General features: G+C 40.2%; 1 protein-coding gene across 1 annotated transcript in view; it reads left to right on the top strand.

Annotated features, from left to right (window-relative positions):
- Positions 1–3,346, top strand: part of LOC101044186 (phospholipid-transporting ATPase ABCA3-like) — a 68,853-nt gene extending 65,507 nt beyond the window's left edge. The window contains exons 15-16 of the mRNA XM_074383182.1: positions 1,856–1,929; positions 2,320–3,346. Coding sequence (XP_074239283.1) covers positions 1,856–1,929; positions 2,320–2,460 — 215 coding nt within the window. The 3' untranslated portion in view covers positions 2,461–3,346. The remainder of the gene's footprint in view (positions 1–1,855; positions 1,930–2,319) is intronic.
- Positions 3,347–18,807: the final 15,461 nt, after the last annotated feature.

Genomic DNA, 18,807 nt, shown 5'->3' with positions numbered 1-18,807 from the left:
AAGAGGAAAAAAAAAAAAAGCAAATAACATATAAGGGAGATTCCATAAGGCTAGCTGCAGATTTCTCAACAGGGACCTCATAGGCAAAGAGAGAGGGGAATGACATGTTCAAAGTATTAAAGAGGAAAAAAACTGCCAACCAAGATACTGTATCCAATACTGTGTTGAATAGGAGTCGTAAGAGGACATTCTTGTTTTTGTACTAGTTTTCAAGGGGAATGCTTCCAGCTTTTGCCCATTCAGTATGATATTGGCTGTGAGTTTGTCATATATGGCTCTTATTATTTTGAGGTATGTCCCTTCAATATCTAGTGTATTGAGAATTTTTAACATGAAGGGATGTTGAGTTTTATCAAAGACTTTTTCTGCATCTGTTGAGACAATCATGTGGTGTTTGTCTTTAGTTCTGTTTATGTGATGAATCACGTTTATTGATTGGCATATATTGAACCAACCTTGCATCCCAGGGATGAAGCCAACTTGATCATGGCGAACAAGCTTTTTGATGTGTGAGTGGATTCAGTTTGCCAGTATTTTATTGAGGATTTTTGCATTGATGTTCATCAAGGATATTGGCCTGAAGTTTTCTTTTTTTGTTGTATCTCTGCCAGGTTTTGGTATCAGGATGATGCTGGCCTTATTGAATAAGTTAGGAAGGAGTCCCTTCTTTGGTCACCAGCCTACACATACGTGTAGGGGAGGTAGCTGGAGACCCCTGTTGGGAGGTCTCACCCAGTCAGGAGGAATGGGATCAGGGACCCACCCAAAGCAGCAGTCTGGCTGCTTTTTGGTAGAGCAGGTGTGCTGTGTTGTGGGGAACATTTTCTTGTTTGGGCTGCCTGTATTCTTTAAAGCTGACAGGCTGAAACAGCTGAGTCAACCAAACCACAGAGAAGGCAGCGGCCCCTCCCTCCAGGAGCTTGGACTCATCATCTCAGGGGAACTCCAATTCACTGCCATTGGCTGATTGGGATTCCAAGCCAGTAGGTCTTAACTTGTGACATGATGTGGAAGTGGGGCCTGCAGAATAACACAGCTTGGCTCCCTGGATTCAGCTTCCTTCCTAGAGATATGTACAGATGGACCTCCCACCTTGCTGGGGATCCTAAGGTCAGAGCATGTAAAACCCCTGGGTCTCTGTGTATGCCTAAGTGGATGCTCTGTTGAGACTTCACACAGTTCTGTGTATCAGACCCAAGGCCCTGGTGTTGTGGACTCACAAGTGGATCTCTTAATCTATGGGTTGCAAAGATCTTTGGGAAAAGCATGGTTTCCTGGATAGGGTCTCACAATCACTAGCTGCTTCTCTTGGCTAGGGGTGGGGGTACCTTTGGCTTCATGTAGCTACTTGGTGGACCATCTCCACCCCCTGCTCTTCTTCCTTCTCCATGGGTCGTGTTGTTAGCCTAGTCGGTCCCAATGTTAGAACCTGGATATGTCAGTTGAAGGTGCTAAATTCACTCATCCCTCTCTATCCCTCTCCATTAGTGCTGTGAACTGCAGCCAGTTCTAATAGGCCATCTTGGATCAGGTTCCTCTGTAAGCATTAGACTTTTAGAAGGCTCAGGTTTTTTATATTGGGCATGTCAGCTAGTAATTTACTGTACCTCAAATTCTTCCTTCAATAATTGCTATGAATTCCACATAAGAAGATGATTTCATGAGGAATAAATCTGCTGAAAGCATTAACCATGTCATGGATACCAAAGAGAGTAGGTTAGTGGATCATATCTGCTTTTGTATTGGCCTCCTCTATTCACCCCTCCACAGTATATAATTAAGTGCAGGTAGTAATATTTTGGAGATTTCAAATGAAGCCTATAAGATTATTCACCTGTCCTATTTCCTTTCTTAGGTAGTGTCTTAAAACATGAGAATCAAGGAATCCTTAACTACTACATTCCCAGCAAGGACAATGGCTGGGGAAAGGTGATAACAACCTTGCCCTTCTAACGTTGTATGTTAAGAGAACACTAACAATGGGGAGTATTTGGGATTTGGGAATGTGGAATGGGATCCTGGCATTGTTGGGGGAGTAGCACTATTAGGTTGCTTTTCAAACCCCTAGAGTTTAATAGCTTCAATTTCTTCCCCTAAATTCCACTGTTACTCCATGTCCATCAAGAGAATGGGAACAGAGAATGGCCTCCTCTCACTTTCTTAATTTTCTGTTCTTGCACTTCTCACCTCTCCTTTCTGTGCCTTTTGTCCTCCAGCATACACTTGGCAGGAACCAGGGGTGTAGAGGAGAGGCTCATCTGAGTTGGGGGCTGAGGGGAGATTGCAATGGTAACTGCGTTTTTGTGGCTGTTGTTAAAGGTGTTTGGCATTTTGGAGCAAGCTAAAGAGCAATTTGATTTAGAAGACTATTCTATCAGTCAGATCACACTGGAACAAGTCTTCCTGACCTTTGCTAACCCAGAGAAAGCATACAGTGATGAGGAAAATGAGGTGCCATGAGATTCAATTACAACCAGTGACCCTTGTGTCTTTCATAGATGACACCTGGACCTTCTGTGTATAGGGGAAACCTTCCCATGCATGTATATCTTGGTGTAAATATATTTATGTAATAAAGACTTTCCCAAAGGAGAATGTCTGTCCCCTTCATTGCAGATTTAGATGAGTGGCCTGTGTATCCAGCATGCTCAAATCTGAGGACATTTGGTGAAATTCCTGTTTTCTCTCCTTGAGATATGAAAGAGCAACATTTATCAGGGTTGGGACAGGAACCTGTTCATGGGTGTTCTGGATGTTTGAATAGAAAGATCCAGTAAGGATGGAGCTGTCAGATGGGATGGCCCAAAGAATAAGAGCTCTATGTTTTAGCAGCTGAGTTATAGATAAGAAGAGCATAAGGCCTGGATCACATCAGCTTTTTCATGAATACACACACACACACACACACACACACACACAATTCACACTCAGACACACATGCACACATACACATATATCTAATATAAATTACCAATGTTGGAGGGCTGAGTCGGGTTACTATTTCAAAAATTCAAAATAAAGTTCTTATGCTTCAGTTGAAAAAGAATTTTTGCACCAAGAACATTTGGGGTCCATGACCAGAATTTTTTAAAAGGGTTATTTAAAAATAGTGTGTTTTCTTTTCTACCATTGTCTCTCCTAGAATAAAGAAGAAAAGAAGGAGAAATAAAGTGGAGAGGGAGGGACACAGAGAGTTTCTTCTGATTCTTGCCTTGGTAGATAGATGAAGTCCCCCATAAATAAGATGAGAACTCTAATCACCTCTTCAGGATTCATAGACAACTGAGTAGACAGCTAGGATGGTTCTTGTGGAATGGCAAGGTGAAGAGAGTCTGTAAAGCTGCTCTATTTTGGGGTGTCTTGTTCAGTGTTTTCAAATCCTTATTTGGATATTTTTTTTTAGATAGGGAATTTGAGTTTGTATCTATGAAGAGTCTAGGAGCATTAGAAGACTCCAATTAAAACAAAATTGAATTTATAGCTCTTTCTCTGGTTCATAGGTTATGTTCACCTTAGTGCAAATCAATAGAGGGGTTGACTGATTGCTAAAGCAATGCTCATTGCAGTCTCCAGGTTGGCAGGGTGGGGAAAGGCCTTGCTTCTGGATCAGCCTTAATATGGAACAAGATGTTGTACAGATTGAACAGTACAAATACATCCATGGCGGCCATTCCCCTTAGAGTTCTTGATGAATGAGAAGAGCATCTCATATTCTATACTCCTCCAAAATGAGTAGGCTCTGGAATTTCATTTCTAACTTCTTTATCCCCAAGATCATTAAAACTGAATTACAGAGCCTATGATTCCAATGTCCTACAATAGATCTGACAGCTCTAATTTTGTAGCCCTTTAGAAAAAAGTATCTTGGTAGGACTCTTAGAAGCATGGCCTGGAGGACTGCAGGTTTGCCATCTTATCCATGGTTGTCTGTTGGGATGAATGACTTGGGTTTTTACTTAATGCAATTCTTGTAATTAGGTAAGGTCAATAATTGGTTATTGTCTTGAATATGATGCCTTGCTGGAATATATGACTGCTTAGGAAATAATGATCATGTATGCCAGAATATGGGGAGTCTCTGAGTCCCAGATTCAACTGTATGTGAACAAATGATTGAATTCACTTGAACTGGAGCCTCAGGTGAGTCATTACGCTGCTGCGCCTTTTGTTGATGCTTTTGATGTTGAGGTGCTTCCTTTTGTCCCTGCTGTTTGAAATGAAGCCCATAGCTCCACCTAAGCTCCTTTTCCCACAATGACTTCATTATGAAATTGTCAAATGTTCTACTAGGTTTCAGATGCCAGTAATAAGGCAAATCAATGTAGCTTCACGTCTTCCCTTTGCAGAAACGAAACAATCTTAGTTTTATCTGAACTGTAGCTTCCGAACCTCAAAAGGGATGAATTAAAAGGGAGTTTAGGGATTCTAAAGCAGCTAGAATTTGAAGAGCAGGGTGCTGGCAAAGAGAAAGTGGGGCCCAGAAATTGGAATGGTGATTAGCTGTGAGTTATGAGCTGGTCTTTGTCATGTGCAAAGAGAGAGATGCTGTGTCACCAAAAGTTCCTGTCAGCTAGAAATTGGTCACATACACATGTAATTTCATGTGGCCTGAAAGACGCATATAAGCTCCAGGGAAGAACTTTATTTGCTGCTGCTTGAACTGCTTCTTAGCCTTCTTATTCTAGGGGCGCTTCTCAAATTCGGGAGCCTTGCCTGGTGTCATGGTATAAAATTTTTTTATTTTGCCCAAATAAAAAAAAATCAGTGTTTAGTCCTTACCATGCATTATAAACTAGAAATTTTAGTATAATTTTATACAATGACACCAGACAAGGCTCCCAAATTTGAGAAGTGTCCCTAGAATAAGAGGGCTAGGAAAGAGTTCAAGCAGCAGCAAATAAAGTTCTTCCCCAGAGCTTATATGCAGTGACACTATCTTGGTCACTGCAACCTCTGCCTCCCAGGTTCATGTGATTCTAAGGGATCTTTTTCTTACATCAGAAAAAGCAGTCAGATATGCATTTTTTCAGGCGAGCAGGGGGATGACTTTGAGTTCTGTCCTTTGTCCTATACCTGTGAAGATAAGCTATCAATTTACATTGTCACAGCAAAATTCAACAGAACTGTTTTAGGGTAAAGATCTTGGTGCCCACAGGAATTTCCTAGTAAGCAAATTGTAAGGGAACTATGTAGCTTTAAAAAAAAAAAAAAGAAAAAAACAACCTTTGTAGCTATCTTATTTAGGAATAAAATGGGAGGCAGGTTTGCCTGATGCAGTTCCTAGCACGACTTTTCCCTTTGGCTTAGTGATTTTGAGGTCCTGAGATATATTTTCCTTTCACACATTCAATCTTGTGTATGCCCAGTTTCTTCAAATATGAAATGATGAGGCAGAAATGAGATAATATAAGAACAGAACCTTTTGTTTAAGTACTTCTTGTTTGTTCTTATTACTGTTATAACAATAAAATAGTTACTATTGTGTCAAAGTTACTAAGCATATCGATAAACTAATAATAAGTAGTATTGAATCAACAGTCATTTAAATGGCCTGCTAGAAAAGACCACCAGTAACACAGTAGTAAAGTTGAGTTTATTGACTTCTTGCAAAAAGGGAGACTGCACACTGTGGGGAACTATGGGACATTTTAGTAATAAAGCATTAGAAAGGACTTATAGGATATGGTTCTTTGTTAAATGACTGTAGAGCAAGGGCTTTGCTCTGAATTGGATGCTATCAGAAAGCGAGGGTAATTCTGATTGAGTATCTTACCTTTATCTCAAAGGTGGAACAAAACAGGGCTATGGCCAGGCCTGCTGGCTCATGCCTGTAATCCCAATGCATGAGGCCAGGAGTTTGAGACCAGCCTGACCAACATGGCAAAACCCCGTCTCTACTAAAAATACAAAAAAAAATAGCTGGGCATGGTGGCACATGCTATAATCCCAGCTACTTGGGAGACTGAGGCAGGAGAATCACTTGAACCTGGGAGGCAGAGGTTGCAGTGACCAAGATAGTACCACTGCATATTTAAATTGTATAGCTTGATAAGTTTTGACAAATAAATATGTAACTTGAAAACATCATGCAATCAAGACAATGAGTGTATCCAATCCTCCCAACAATTTTTGTGTCTTTTGGTAATCTTTCCACTTATCCTCACTCCCTTCTCCTCAGGTTACCGTTGATGTACTTTCTGCCAGTGCACATTAATGTGCATTTTATAAAGTTTTAGGTCAATGAAATCATATAACATCCATTTTTCTACTCAGCATAATTGTTTTGAGATTCATCCATGTTGTTACCTGTATCCATGATCAGTTATTTGTATTGCTGCACTATATTCCATTGTATGGATACACAACAATTTTATTATTAACCTGTTAATGGACTTTTGGATTGTTTCCATTTTGAGGATTATTACAAATAAAACTGTTTTTACTCTTAAAGGATATTTTTGCTGGATATAAAAGTGTGTATATATGGTTTTTTTGAATAAAAAATTTTTTAAATTTATTTATTTTACTTTAGGTGCATACTATATCTGGCATTTCTCCCCATGTTATCCCTCCCCATCCTCCCCTCCCTCCCCACCCACCACTGTCTCTCCCCATCCCCCCCAACTGTCCCCAGTGTGTGATGCTCCTCTCCCTGAGTCCACGTGTTCTCATTGTTCAACACTCACCTGTGAGTGAGAATATAAGGTGTTTGGCTTTCTCTTCTTGTGTCAGTTTGCTGAGAATGATAGTTTCTAGATTCATCCGAGTCCCTACAAAGGACACAAACTCATCATTTTTTATGGCTGCGTAGTATTCCATGGTGTATATGTACCACATTTTCTTTGTCCAGTCTATCATTGATGGGCATTTGGGTTGGTTCCAGGTCTTTGCTATTGTGTACAGGGCTGCAATGAACATAAAGATGTGCCACTGTCTTCTGTCCTCCAAAGTTAGAAGTCATTAGATATTTGAATTTTTTTCTTAAAAAATTTGTGTTTCTCCCTGAATGTATTTAATATTTTCTCTTTTTCTTTGGTTTTCAGAAATTTGATGTTTTAAGCGTAGTTTTCTTTTTATTATTATTATTATTATGTTTTGAGACAGAGTCTTGCTCTGTCACCCAGGCTGGCGTGCAGTGGTGTGATCTCAGCTCACTGCAACCTCCACCTCCTGGGTTCAAGTGATTCTCCTGCCTCAGCCTCCTGAGTAGTTGGTACTACAGGCACGCTACACATGGCTAATTTTTGTATTTTTAGTAGAGACGTGGTTTCACCATGTTGGCCAGGCTGGTCTCAAACTCCCAACCTCAGATGATCCACTTGCCTTAGCCTCCCAAAGTGCTGGGATTACAGGCATCAGCCACCACTCCTGGCCTGTGGTTTTCACTATTGTCGGCCTTCTTGGAATTCACGAGCTTCTGAATCTAAACTTACGTTTCACACCAAATATGGGAAATATTCAGCAAAAAAATTTTATGTTACTCAATTGTTTCTTTTCTTTCTGTTGGATTTCATTTTTATATCCTTTTAATCTTGTGCCACACAGAGATGCTGTGACTCTGTTCGTTTTTCTGTACTTTTTCTATTTTTTAAGCTAACTAGTTTATATTGTTTTATCTTCAAATTTACTGAGTTCTTCTCTTGTCTCCAATCTGAGATGCATTCTATCCAATGAGTTTTACATATCAGATATTAAAATTTTAGTTTTGGAATTTCCACTTTGTTCTTTATTTTGGTTTATATTTCTACAGTGATTTCCTATTTTTTTCATTATAAGCACTTTTTTCATTTTCCTTATTATTTAGATCATAGTTACAATAATTTATTTAAAACTTTTCTGCTTATTACAGTATCTCGGTCATTTTGAGGTCAGTCTCCATGGATTACCTTTTCTCTGATGCATGGGTAATGTTTGCCTATTTCTTCATTTGCCAACTAATTTTGGATTCTCTCCTGGACATCGCATATAATATATTGCAGAGAGTTTTGATTCTATTATATTCCTTCAAAGAGTTTTAAATGTTTTCAATAGGCATTTAAGATGACTAAATTTACTCTATAAACTCTATTTTAGAAATAGGCTAATATCTCAGTTTAGTTCTTTTAGCATTGGCTTGACCAAATTATATATAACTATAAAGCATTTAAGTATAAATATTTGAATGTATAGCTATATATACTTAAATATAACATATAACTTATTATCTGTGGGAATATTAGACTGATAGAAGCTACTTGGCCATTACAGTGGAATCAATATATGTTGTTTTAATTTATAGGAATAGCCCTTTTCTAATAATATTTGAAGAGGCAACTTCATCTGACAAAAAAAAAATCTGTCTTGGGTACATAGTCATGTACAACAGACGTATATTGAAAATTGCAGTAAGGGATGTTAATATTTCATTTTATCTCAATGAATTCCAGGTGTAAGATTTTATAGACTGGAAAAGAAGACTTCTTTGTGGTAGCTCTATGGGTATCAAACCTTAGTAGCATGAGCTAGAAAAGTTCAGGTCTTCTGTTTCATCCATGTGAACTGCATGCAGAGTGGAACAGTTAACAGGGGTCTAATGTCTATGAATACCCTCTTGATTCTGGTCAAGTCAAGAATTAGCTATTGTCTTCATGCTGATGCTGTGCTGAACCACATGAGAGGTCAAGAATTGCTGATCATGTATGCCAGGCTGTGGGGAGTCCCTGAACCAGACGTTTACAAATATGTGGAAAGCTTTTTGCATTCAGTGTACCTCAAAACCCATGCCGACAAGGTTGCCTACACATACAGGTAAGTCATTACACTAATGCAATGATTAAGCTACCTATCTGTGTTTCTAGTGCTTAGAATGAATGCTTACAAATTCAACCTCAGCCCCTCCATCACACAGAGACAATGACTGTGAAATAACCTGACTTCAGGATTCAGAGATTAGGAATAAAGCAAATCTCACTTGGATGAGGTTAACCTTTCGTGGAGATGAGCTGTAACCTTTGTATTTCAAAAAACACCTTCATTCCCATCTCCCTATGGCTTTTGTCTCCTCAAAGCAGAAATATTTCACAAGTAATGATGCTAAAACAAATTACTCCAAAAAATGTAATGTCAATGAAAATGACCTAATATATATACCTGGACTCAAACCTGCTTTTTTTTTTTTTAATTGAGATAGAGTTTCACTCTGTCACCCAGGCTGGTGTGCAATGGCGTGATCTTAGCTCACTGTAACCTCCGCCTCCCTGATTCAAGCAGTTCTCCTACCTCAGCCTCCCAAGTAGCTGGGATTACAAGCAAATACCACCACACCCAGCTAATTTTTGTATTTTTAGTACAGATGGGGTTTTGCCATGTTGGCCAGGTTGGTCTCAAACTCCTGATCTCAAGTGATTTGCCTGTCTTAGCTTCCCAAATTGCTGGGATTATAGGCATGAGCCACCGTACCTGGCCCGAACCAACTGCTTTGTTAGTCATATCAAATCAGCATTATGATATGCATGCTCTTATCTTAATGTCTCTTAATATCTGCTTTCTGTCTCCTTTTTTGACCATAACAGGAAGCAAACATAGACTGAATACTGCTATTGCCCTAATGGGAAAGTCTTCGGTCATCTTCCTGGATGAGCCATCTACTGTCATGGACCCAGCCTGACACTTCCTCTAGGATGCAGTTACATGGATGTGTAAAACTGGTAAAGCTATCATCATAACTTCCCACAGGTATGACCCATGGAGAAGCTTTATAAGTTATAACGGGTTGCGATGGGTGTAAGATAGAATTAGTTGGAGCCAGGAATGTGGGTCACCGAACTTAGCTAAGTATATGAGCTATAGAGAAGGGACTGTTGGTAAAACCTGGACCTGTTTAAGGGGCCAGCCAAGAATCTTCGGTTTTGTTCTGGAATCAAGAATTGAGAGGAGATAGGATGCTAGGGAGCTGTTTCTATTGCAGAGTTAGGCATCAACTACTTTGAATTTTTAAATTTCCCCTTCCCAAATATGACCTTGGTGACAATCGTCTGCAATATCACAGCTTCCAATTCCAAGCCTTCTAATCCTGGCTCTTTTGGAAATACAGAACTTGTCCTTTGAAAGGGAGTCTCTTCAGCTCTACCTCCTTTGTCCCTGTATCATGGAAGAATGTGAGGCCCTCTATGCTAGGGTGGCCACCATGGCTAAGGAAATGTTCATGTGCCTGGGCAGCCCTCAGCACCTCAAGAACAAGCTTGGTAATATGTACACTCGGACAGCAAAGATTGAGATTGAAACAAATGAACACAAAGCAGAGATGTTCAAAGAATTCACTGAAACAACTTTCCCAGGTAATATAGATAGGGCTGATTTGTGACATTTGTGTTGTCTTATTTGTTGTTCTGCTGCATGTCCTCAATTTTTTTCAATAAGTTATTCACATTTATTGAGCATTAAGTTCCTTTGAATAATTGAATAATTTTGTCTATGATCTTATCCCTGATCGTGTTAAGAAACTTTCACAAAATAGCAGAGGCTCTCATCAATCTCTTGTAGAAATCAACCAGTAACATAAAACTGTTCCTATGTTTTCATCTAGGGTTAAATTTTTTTTAAGGTTAAGTCTTTATCCTTGATCATTCATTCAGGTTCCATTCTTTTTGAGCATGTATCCTCTGCCTTTTCTTGATTCCTGAACCAGGCAATGCTTATGAAATGCAAACAAAAACAATGAACTCTCTATTCTTCTTTTAAGGAAATAATCTAGATGTGTACCATGTAAAAACCAGCCATTATAAGGGCCGGGCATGGTGGCTCATGCCTGTAATCCCAGCACTTTGGGAGCCTGAGGCAGATGGATCATGAGGTCAGGAGTTCAAAACCAGCCTGGCGAACACAGTGAAACCCCATCTCTACTAAAAATACAAAAATTAGCCGGGCATGGTAGCGAGCACCTGTAGCCCCAGCTACTCAGGAGACTGAGGCAGGAGAATCACTTGAACCCAGGAAGTGGAGGTTGTGGTGAGCTGAGATCGTGCTGCTGCCTTCCAGCCTGGGCAACAAAGCGAGACTCCATCTCAAAAAAAAAAAAAAAAAAAAAAAAAAAACAGCCATTCTGGTTTTGTGAGTTAATTTCAGTAAGTGCCTCTCTGTGCACATGGTCCAGTTGCACAGTCACAGCAAGCATTTATTTCTTTATGTTCTCACTACTTCATTCTAATCATTAAACAGAGAAAGACAAATCTTTTAATAATTATGGTTTCATCGGTCACCACCCTGAATGATTATTCTGTCAGCAGTGTGGTGGCCAGATAGTCTCAGTTCAAAGTGAAGAGCATGAAGGCTCTAGCAATGGTGAAGCAATAAATGGCATTGGCCTGGGCCTGCACTAAGGAAGTGACAAAAAGGGTGGAAAGGCAGGGATGTATCCATATACCTGCTATCTTTAAATGGGGGGAGTTGGATTTAAAAGACCTAGTTTGCTCAAGGATAGTATAGGGAAAGATTGGTAGATCGGCATCCTGACATTTAGACATACTGTATCAGACCATACTTTCACAACCAAGTTGTGTGTTCATGGTGTTGTGTTCAGCTCCTCCAGGACATGTCTGATCTGTTTTTTGTATCCCCTCTCCCCTTCAGGTTGAGTAAAATGTTGGTAGTAGAAGAATTTCATATAAGTATATGATCAAATATATATCATATATGATATGCAGCATATATAGATCATATATATTTATAATAGATGTATCTATAACATATAATCTATTATATAACATAAATTATATATTATACATAATATATATAATTAATATATAAACAAGCTTTCTGAGAATGTGATGAAGCACTTTCTTATACTTAGCGTGACTACCTTGCTGTTTAACAAGTTTATTGAGGTGTAATTTCTCTATCATGAAAGTCACCTGTTTTAAGTATAAAATCCAATGATTTCAAGTAAATTTGTCAAGTTGAACAGCCATCATCATCTAGTTTTACAACATTTCCATAGGCCCAATAAGATCCTTCAAGTCTTTTTTTTTTTTTTTTTGGAGACAGAGTCTTGATTTTGTCACCCAGGCTCGAGTGTAGTGGCACGATCTCAGCTCACTGCAATCTCTGCCTCCCAGGTTTAGGTGATTCTCCCACCTCAGCCCCTCAAGTAGCTGGGGTTACAGGCACCTGCCACCATGCCTGACTAATTTTTGTATTTTTAGTAGAGATAGGCATTTCACCATGTTGGCCAGGCTGGTCTCGAACCTGGATTTCAGGTGATCCACCCGCTTCAGCCTCCCAAAGTGCTGGGATTACAGGCATGAGCAACCACACCCAGCCCCCTCAAGTCCATTTAATTAGTCCCTGTTCCCACTGCCAGCCCAAGGCAACCGCTAATTTTTCAGTCTCTATAGCTTTGTCTTTTCTAGACATTCCATATAAATGGAATCATATACTATATGGGTTTTTTTGTCAGGATCCTTTCACTTAGCATTATGTTTATGAGGTTTATACTAGTTTCCATTTGCTGCTTTAACAAATTAACACAAGTTTAGTGGCTTAAAACAAAACTGTCATCTTACAGTACTGTAGGTCAGAAGTCCAAAATGGGATTTTTAGAACTAAAATCAAGGTGTTAGCAGAGCTGTGTTTCTTCTGGAAGTTCTAGGGGAGAATGAATCTATTGTGTATTTTTCCAGCCTCTAGAGGCTACCTGCATTCCTTGGTTTGTGGCCACACCGCTCTGATGTCTGCTGCCCTTGTCCTTCCGGTAAGAGCCCTTGTGATTACGTTTTGGGTCCACCAGGATAATATCCTCCTCTCAAGATCCCTAACTTAAATCACATGTGTAAAGTCTCTTTTGCTGTGTAACATATTACAGGTTCTGTTATAGAACCAAACTGGGGTCCACTTTCCTGGCACGTTAAAACCAGATATCTACACTAAGATTTGCAGCAATAGAAAGTAAGGCTTTTATTGAAGAGCACCTCCTTTTGATTGGAGATTTAGAGCTGCCTTTTGGCAGCTAAATGCTCAAATCCTGACCTCCCTGATGGCTTGCAAGCAAGGGTTTAAGGCTGGGGTAACTTACAGGAAAACAGAAGCTACAGGCAAAAATCATAGATCAATATATGGGAGTTTACACATTGGTTTTGACCTAAAAGTGCGGGATAGCTTGAAGCAGCCACTTACAGGTTATAGGCAGATAGATTCAAAGATTTTCTTTTTTTTTTTTTCCTTTTTTTCTTTTTTTTTTTTTTTTTTTTTTTTTGAGATGGAGTTTTGCTCTTGTTGCCCAGGCTGGATGTGCAATGGTGTGATGTTGGCTCACTGCAACCTCCACCTTCCGGTTCAAGCGATTCTCCTGCTTCAGCCTCCCAAGTAGCTGAGATTACAGGCACACACTACCACGCCCAGCTGATTTTTGTATTTTTAGTAGAGATGGGATTTCACCATGTTGGTCACACTGATCGAACAGCTGACCTCAGGTGATTCACCTGCCTTGGCCTCCCAAAGTGCTGGGATTACAGGTGTGAGCCACCATGCCTGGCCAAATTCCTATTACCTTCTTGTTTAACAAGTTGTTTATTTACTTCTGGGGCTAGCTAGGTACCTAGTCCCTTAAAGGATCTCAGAATTTTATTTCCATGATTGGGGTCTGCAGGCCCCTAGAAAGGAGATCCCTGCTCCATTTCAGTTTTGAAAACTAGGACAGGGATATCTTTGGGTCCATTACTTTTCCTATGCAAGGTTTATGAATGTTACAGCATTTAGCATTTTTCAGTATTTTGTTACTTTTTATTCCTGAATAGTATTCCCTTGTATACTACATTTTGTTTATCTGTGCACCAATTGATGGATATTTGGGTGGTTTGTACTTTTTGGCTGTTATAAATAATGCAACATTCACATGCAAGCCTTTAACTGCATGTTTTTATTTCTCTTGAGTATATATCTAAAAGTAGAGTTGTTGGGCCATATGGTCCTAGTTTACTTTATCCTGATTAATTACTAACAGTTCCTCCCTTTGCTCTCAATATTGTCTCCATTGGGATAACTATATAGTCACCCTAGTTCAGTACCTCATAGATCAGAGGGCTTATCAATCCATGTAATCCTACCTCCTGCACCCAAAATATTTATACAGGGAGGATGAGTAACACTAATTATAAACCCAATACGGAAGCATGGGGAGTCATGAAGTCTTGCTTGATCTTCTAGGCTGGAGTACAGTGGTGCAATCTCAGCTCACTACAACCTCTGCCTTCTGGGTTCAAGCAATTCTCTTGCCTCAGCCTCCCAAGTAGCTGGGATTATAGACATGCACCGCCATGCCTGGGTAGTTTTTGCATTTTTAGTGAAGACAGGGTTTCACCATGTTGGCCAGCCTGGTCTTGAACTCCTGGCCTCAGGTGTTCCATCCATCTGACTTCCAAAGTGTTGGGATTACAGGTGTGAGCCACCACACCTAGTCATAACTTCAGTTCTTAACTTAGGGGACTTTCCAAATGCAGAAATATTTAAAAACTAAATGAAAATAAACAAAAATCCCAGTAATTTTGAAGGAAAGGAAGAGAAAGCAACCAGGAATCCCTTTGGTGCTTGAATATTTCCTTCCTAGATATCTGTGAAATTCTCACATCAGGAAAACAGGAAGACAGCAAGGGGGAATGAAGAGTAGGTAGGCACAAGTAAGCAGAATCCAAAAGCTAGAACAAATTCAGGAAAGGTAAGTAAAAGAGTTGTAAATTCTGCATCTAAATGTCATGGCAGGTTTTCTGTCCTGTTTCTGTACTTCCTTTGTATGTGAACAGGTAAGAATTTAAAAGCTATGTCCTGACTACTCTAGAGTCAGAGGCTAAGGAAGCTGTTCCTAAACTTTACTATGTGCTAGAGGTCAGCTTGGTGCATTTGTTTAAAATGTAGATTCCTAAATTCCAAACCCTGAAGACCAATTCAATCAGTGTGGTGTGGAATCTGCATTTTAACAGGTAATCCACATAATTTTGATGTAAGTGAAGTATGTTTGGCTTTGGGGGTCGGGGGAATGGGCTAGGGCTTCCAGAGGGTTCTTATAAATTAGGGTTTGCAACCTAGGAAGTGGGTTAAGGAATTTTTTTCCTAACATTAGTGCAAAATACTACCAGGTAACAGTGTATCTTCAGTCATGTTGCTATTGAAACAAAATTTATGCTAAAGCCATAGTGAACAGATGATACAGATGATAAACACATTTTTTCTTTTTTTTTTTTTTTTTTTTTTTTTGAGACTGTTGCTCTGTCACCTGGGCTGGAGTGTAGTGGCGTGTGATCTCAGCTGACTGCAACTTCTGCCTCCCAGGTTCAAGCGATTCTCCTCCTGAGTAGCTGGGATTACAGGCATCCACCACCATGCCCAGCTACATTTTTAGTAGAGATGGGGTTTCACCATGTTGGCCAGGCTTATCTCAAACTCCTGACCTCAGGTGATCCGCTCACCGAGGCCTCCCAAAGTGGTTTTTTTTTTCCTTTATAACCTAAACTCAACAGTGTTAAGACCTTGTCAAAATAGCTTATGCTATTTGAGTCTAAAAATAAAAGTAGAACAGCCTAGCTTGCTTATTTCATTAATACCATGCGGTATAACTGGACATCATAAGAACTAGAGTATGGATATCTTCTAGACTAGCTCTAAATGTTCATTCTAAATAAAGTGTTAATCCTGAAGTTCCTTCCTTTCTTGACTTTGCAATCTTATGGCCCAAGTGATCTCACTTGGATTCTCACCTTTGTATCTGCCATTAACCAATAAAAGGTGTATCAAATTATTAATAACTTAGATGCAACATACAACTAAGAGAAAGGTGAAAGCAGTTTTTAGAATAAAAGGTATGTGTGTGTTTCTCTCTAATAGGAAATACACAGATCCCAGAGAAAATGGGCAGTAGACATTAACCAGAGCAGCTTTGACTTCAGAACTTGACCACTTAAGTGAGGTGTCAAAAATAACCATGCCCATCAATTGCAATTGAAGCCATCTTAAACATTTATGAGTCATAGTTCTATTAAGGAGCTTAAAGACAAGAAAAATGTTGATTATGGTTGAAACTGGGTATTAGGGTAAATGGGAGTTCATTATATAAGCTTCTCAACTTTTGTTTGTCTAAAAAGGCCAGTGTTTTCTTTAAAGGAAATATGAATGCAAAATAATTATCAGTGTAAGGCAATAAAGTTCAGAGAGGGGTAGACAGAAGAATATTTCCTTTTTTTTTTTTTTTTCTTGAGATTAAGTCTCACTCTGTCACGCGGACTGGAGTGCAGTGGTGCAAACTCAGCTCACTGCAACCTCCACCTTCCAGGTTCAAGCCATTCTCCTGCCTCAACCTCCTGAGTAGCTGGGATTACAGGCACCTGCCACCAGGCCTGGCTAATTCTGGTATTTTTAGTAGAGATGGAGTTTTGTCATGTTGGCCAGGCTGGTCTTGAACTCCTGACCTCAGGTGATCCACCTGCCTTGGCCTCCCAAAGTGCTGGGATTACAGGTATGAGCCACCATGCCCGGCCCAGGGAATATTTCATCAGAGACAGTATTTGACTGGGTAGGATTCTCAAAGGAATGGAGAAGGAAATGCCAACATCAAAATTACACATTAGGGGAGCCAAGATTAATGCCTCTGGCCCTAAGATTGCAAGGTAATGTTGTTCCCAAGTATAAACCCACCTCACTTTCCTCTGATGTGTTTTACTACAACTCTTGCCTCCTTTCCTTTCACATTCTCCCACTGCATAAACAAAGACACTCACCACTAGGGCTCAGGGTAGGTTGTTGGGCTCCATAGAGTCAAACTGGACGCCATGTTAACAAAACTAACAATTGGAGCTTTCCAGCAATGAACTCGTCTGCTCTTCCCTCTCTACTCTTTGCCTGTCTGCTTATTTCCTCTCCCAGGGCGTTCAGTGTCTTCTACGCAGAAACCAGTTCAAGGACTGGGCTTTCTTCTGCAATAAAATGTTAGAGTTGTGGCAAACATCTCCACCATGAAAGCAGCCATGGAGTTGGGTAAGAAGGGACATGATGTGGAAGTGGTAGATGTGTCCACAAGAGGGCACTCTAATTTGTAGTTCAATGCTTAATAGGAAATTTGGCAATGGACAAACTTGGGATTTTATGATTTATGTAGCTGATATCTAACATATGAACTATGTTTTAAATACTGCCACATTTTAAACAATTTATTTTTGCACCTTTCTGATATTGGGTCATAACCTAAGAATGAGAGGACCTTCTAAGCAGGTGTGTGTGTGTGTATATGTGTGTACGCACACATGGGTGCGTGTGCACTTGAGTGTGGAGACTTGTGTGTTCCTCCTACCCAACTTGAATTGTTGAGTGATGAAGTTACAATGACTGGACTCAGGTGCAGCTAACCTGGGAAATGTAATTTTGAAGTACTGGAGACAGCTTTGTATGCCATGTTAATGAATTTGAACTTTATCTTCAAAAACGTGACTGTACTTGAAGAATTTTAAGCAGGCAGGTGGCTTGGTCAGAACACTGCTTCCCAAATTTCACTGAATGGTACCTGTATAACACATTCATGATTTTTGCCGTATCACTGTATCATCAAGTTACTTAACGTTTTTACACCGATTTTTATTTTATAAATGTACTCAAAGGAAATTCACTACTAGCATTGCTTGCCATAATCAATGGAACAGTGCAAAATAAGGTGTACACATGGACACAGTGTGGAATGAGACACTGGAGACTCCGAAGGATGGAGGGCGGGAGAGAGGTGAATGATGAGAAAGTGCTTATGGTTACATGTATATTATTTGAGTGATGGGTACACTAAAAGCCCAGACTTCATCACTACTGCAATATATCCATATAACAAAACTACTTATGTCCCTTAAATTTGTAGATTTTTTAAAAGGAAAAAAAAAAAGTGTTTATGTACCAATTTAAAATCATCTCACGTACCACTAGTATTAAGTCTACCACTCGTGGGGAAACTATGGTATGAATTGGGCTGGGGGTGTCCCCAGCAGGCACAGAAATTAGGTTGCTGCCAGGTTCTTAATGCCCGGATCTTAAATCCTTAGAAAGCCCGAGTCTGGTGTAGGCCTGGAGTTGGAGCAATTCCGACACAAGGTAAAAAGTACGTAAATTTGCCTATGCCTTGTAACGTCTACACCACCAGCACTTCTGAAACTATTGTGCATACGAAATAATCTCAGGATCTTGTAAAAACACCGATTCTGATCCAATAGGGACCTGGAGTTCATACATTTCTAACCAACTCCCCAGTGTTATTAATGCTGATATTGTCAGTTTCCCAACCACGCAACGTAGCAAGGTATGAAACTGCAGGTCCCTAAAGGGCAGGAACCACGCCTCCCGTGTTAGCACCGTGCGGGCCCAAGGCACTTTCTGGGTTAACACTCACTGAGGACCACGGAGAACGCTGTCACGTGACTGCCTTTCTCCAACTGCCGGTTTCGGCTCACATACACACCTACTATCCAAAACATTTCTATTTTCCTCACACAAAAACTACAGTTAAGTTTTTATGTTCTATGTAGCCCCAGCTTAGGACGTAAATTCCACGAGAGTAGAGACCGTGTGACGATTCCCCAAGGTTGCGGACTCTCCCAGGGTGTCCCGGGCCGGCTCTGGGGGACCCAACGGCGAATACGTTGAACAAGGCCCCTGTCTCACGGAACTTAAGATCCAGGAAGGACTTCACCCAGAAAGAGGCAACTAAGCTGCAATTCGATGCCCAGGACCTCTGCAGAGAGGCGGAGAGGCAAGAACCTCCTGAAGTCCCCAGTGTCCAGGGACGTGGACGCGCAGGGGCCAGGACCCAGG

The sequence above is a fragment of the Saimiri boliviensis genome, chromosome 12 (genome assembly GCF_048565385.1).
Source record: "Saimiri boliviensis isolate mSaiBol1 chromosome 12, mSaiBol1.pri, whole genome shotgun sequence".
NCBI classification, from domain to species: domain Eukaryota; kingdom Metazoa; phylum Chordata; class Mammalia; order Primates; family Cebidae; genus Saimiri; species Saimiri boliviensis.
Note: the sequence above shows the minus strand (reverse complement) of the source record. Positions and strands in the feature narration are given on the sequence as shown.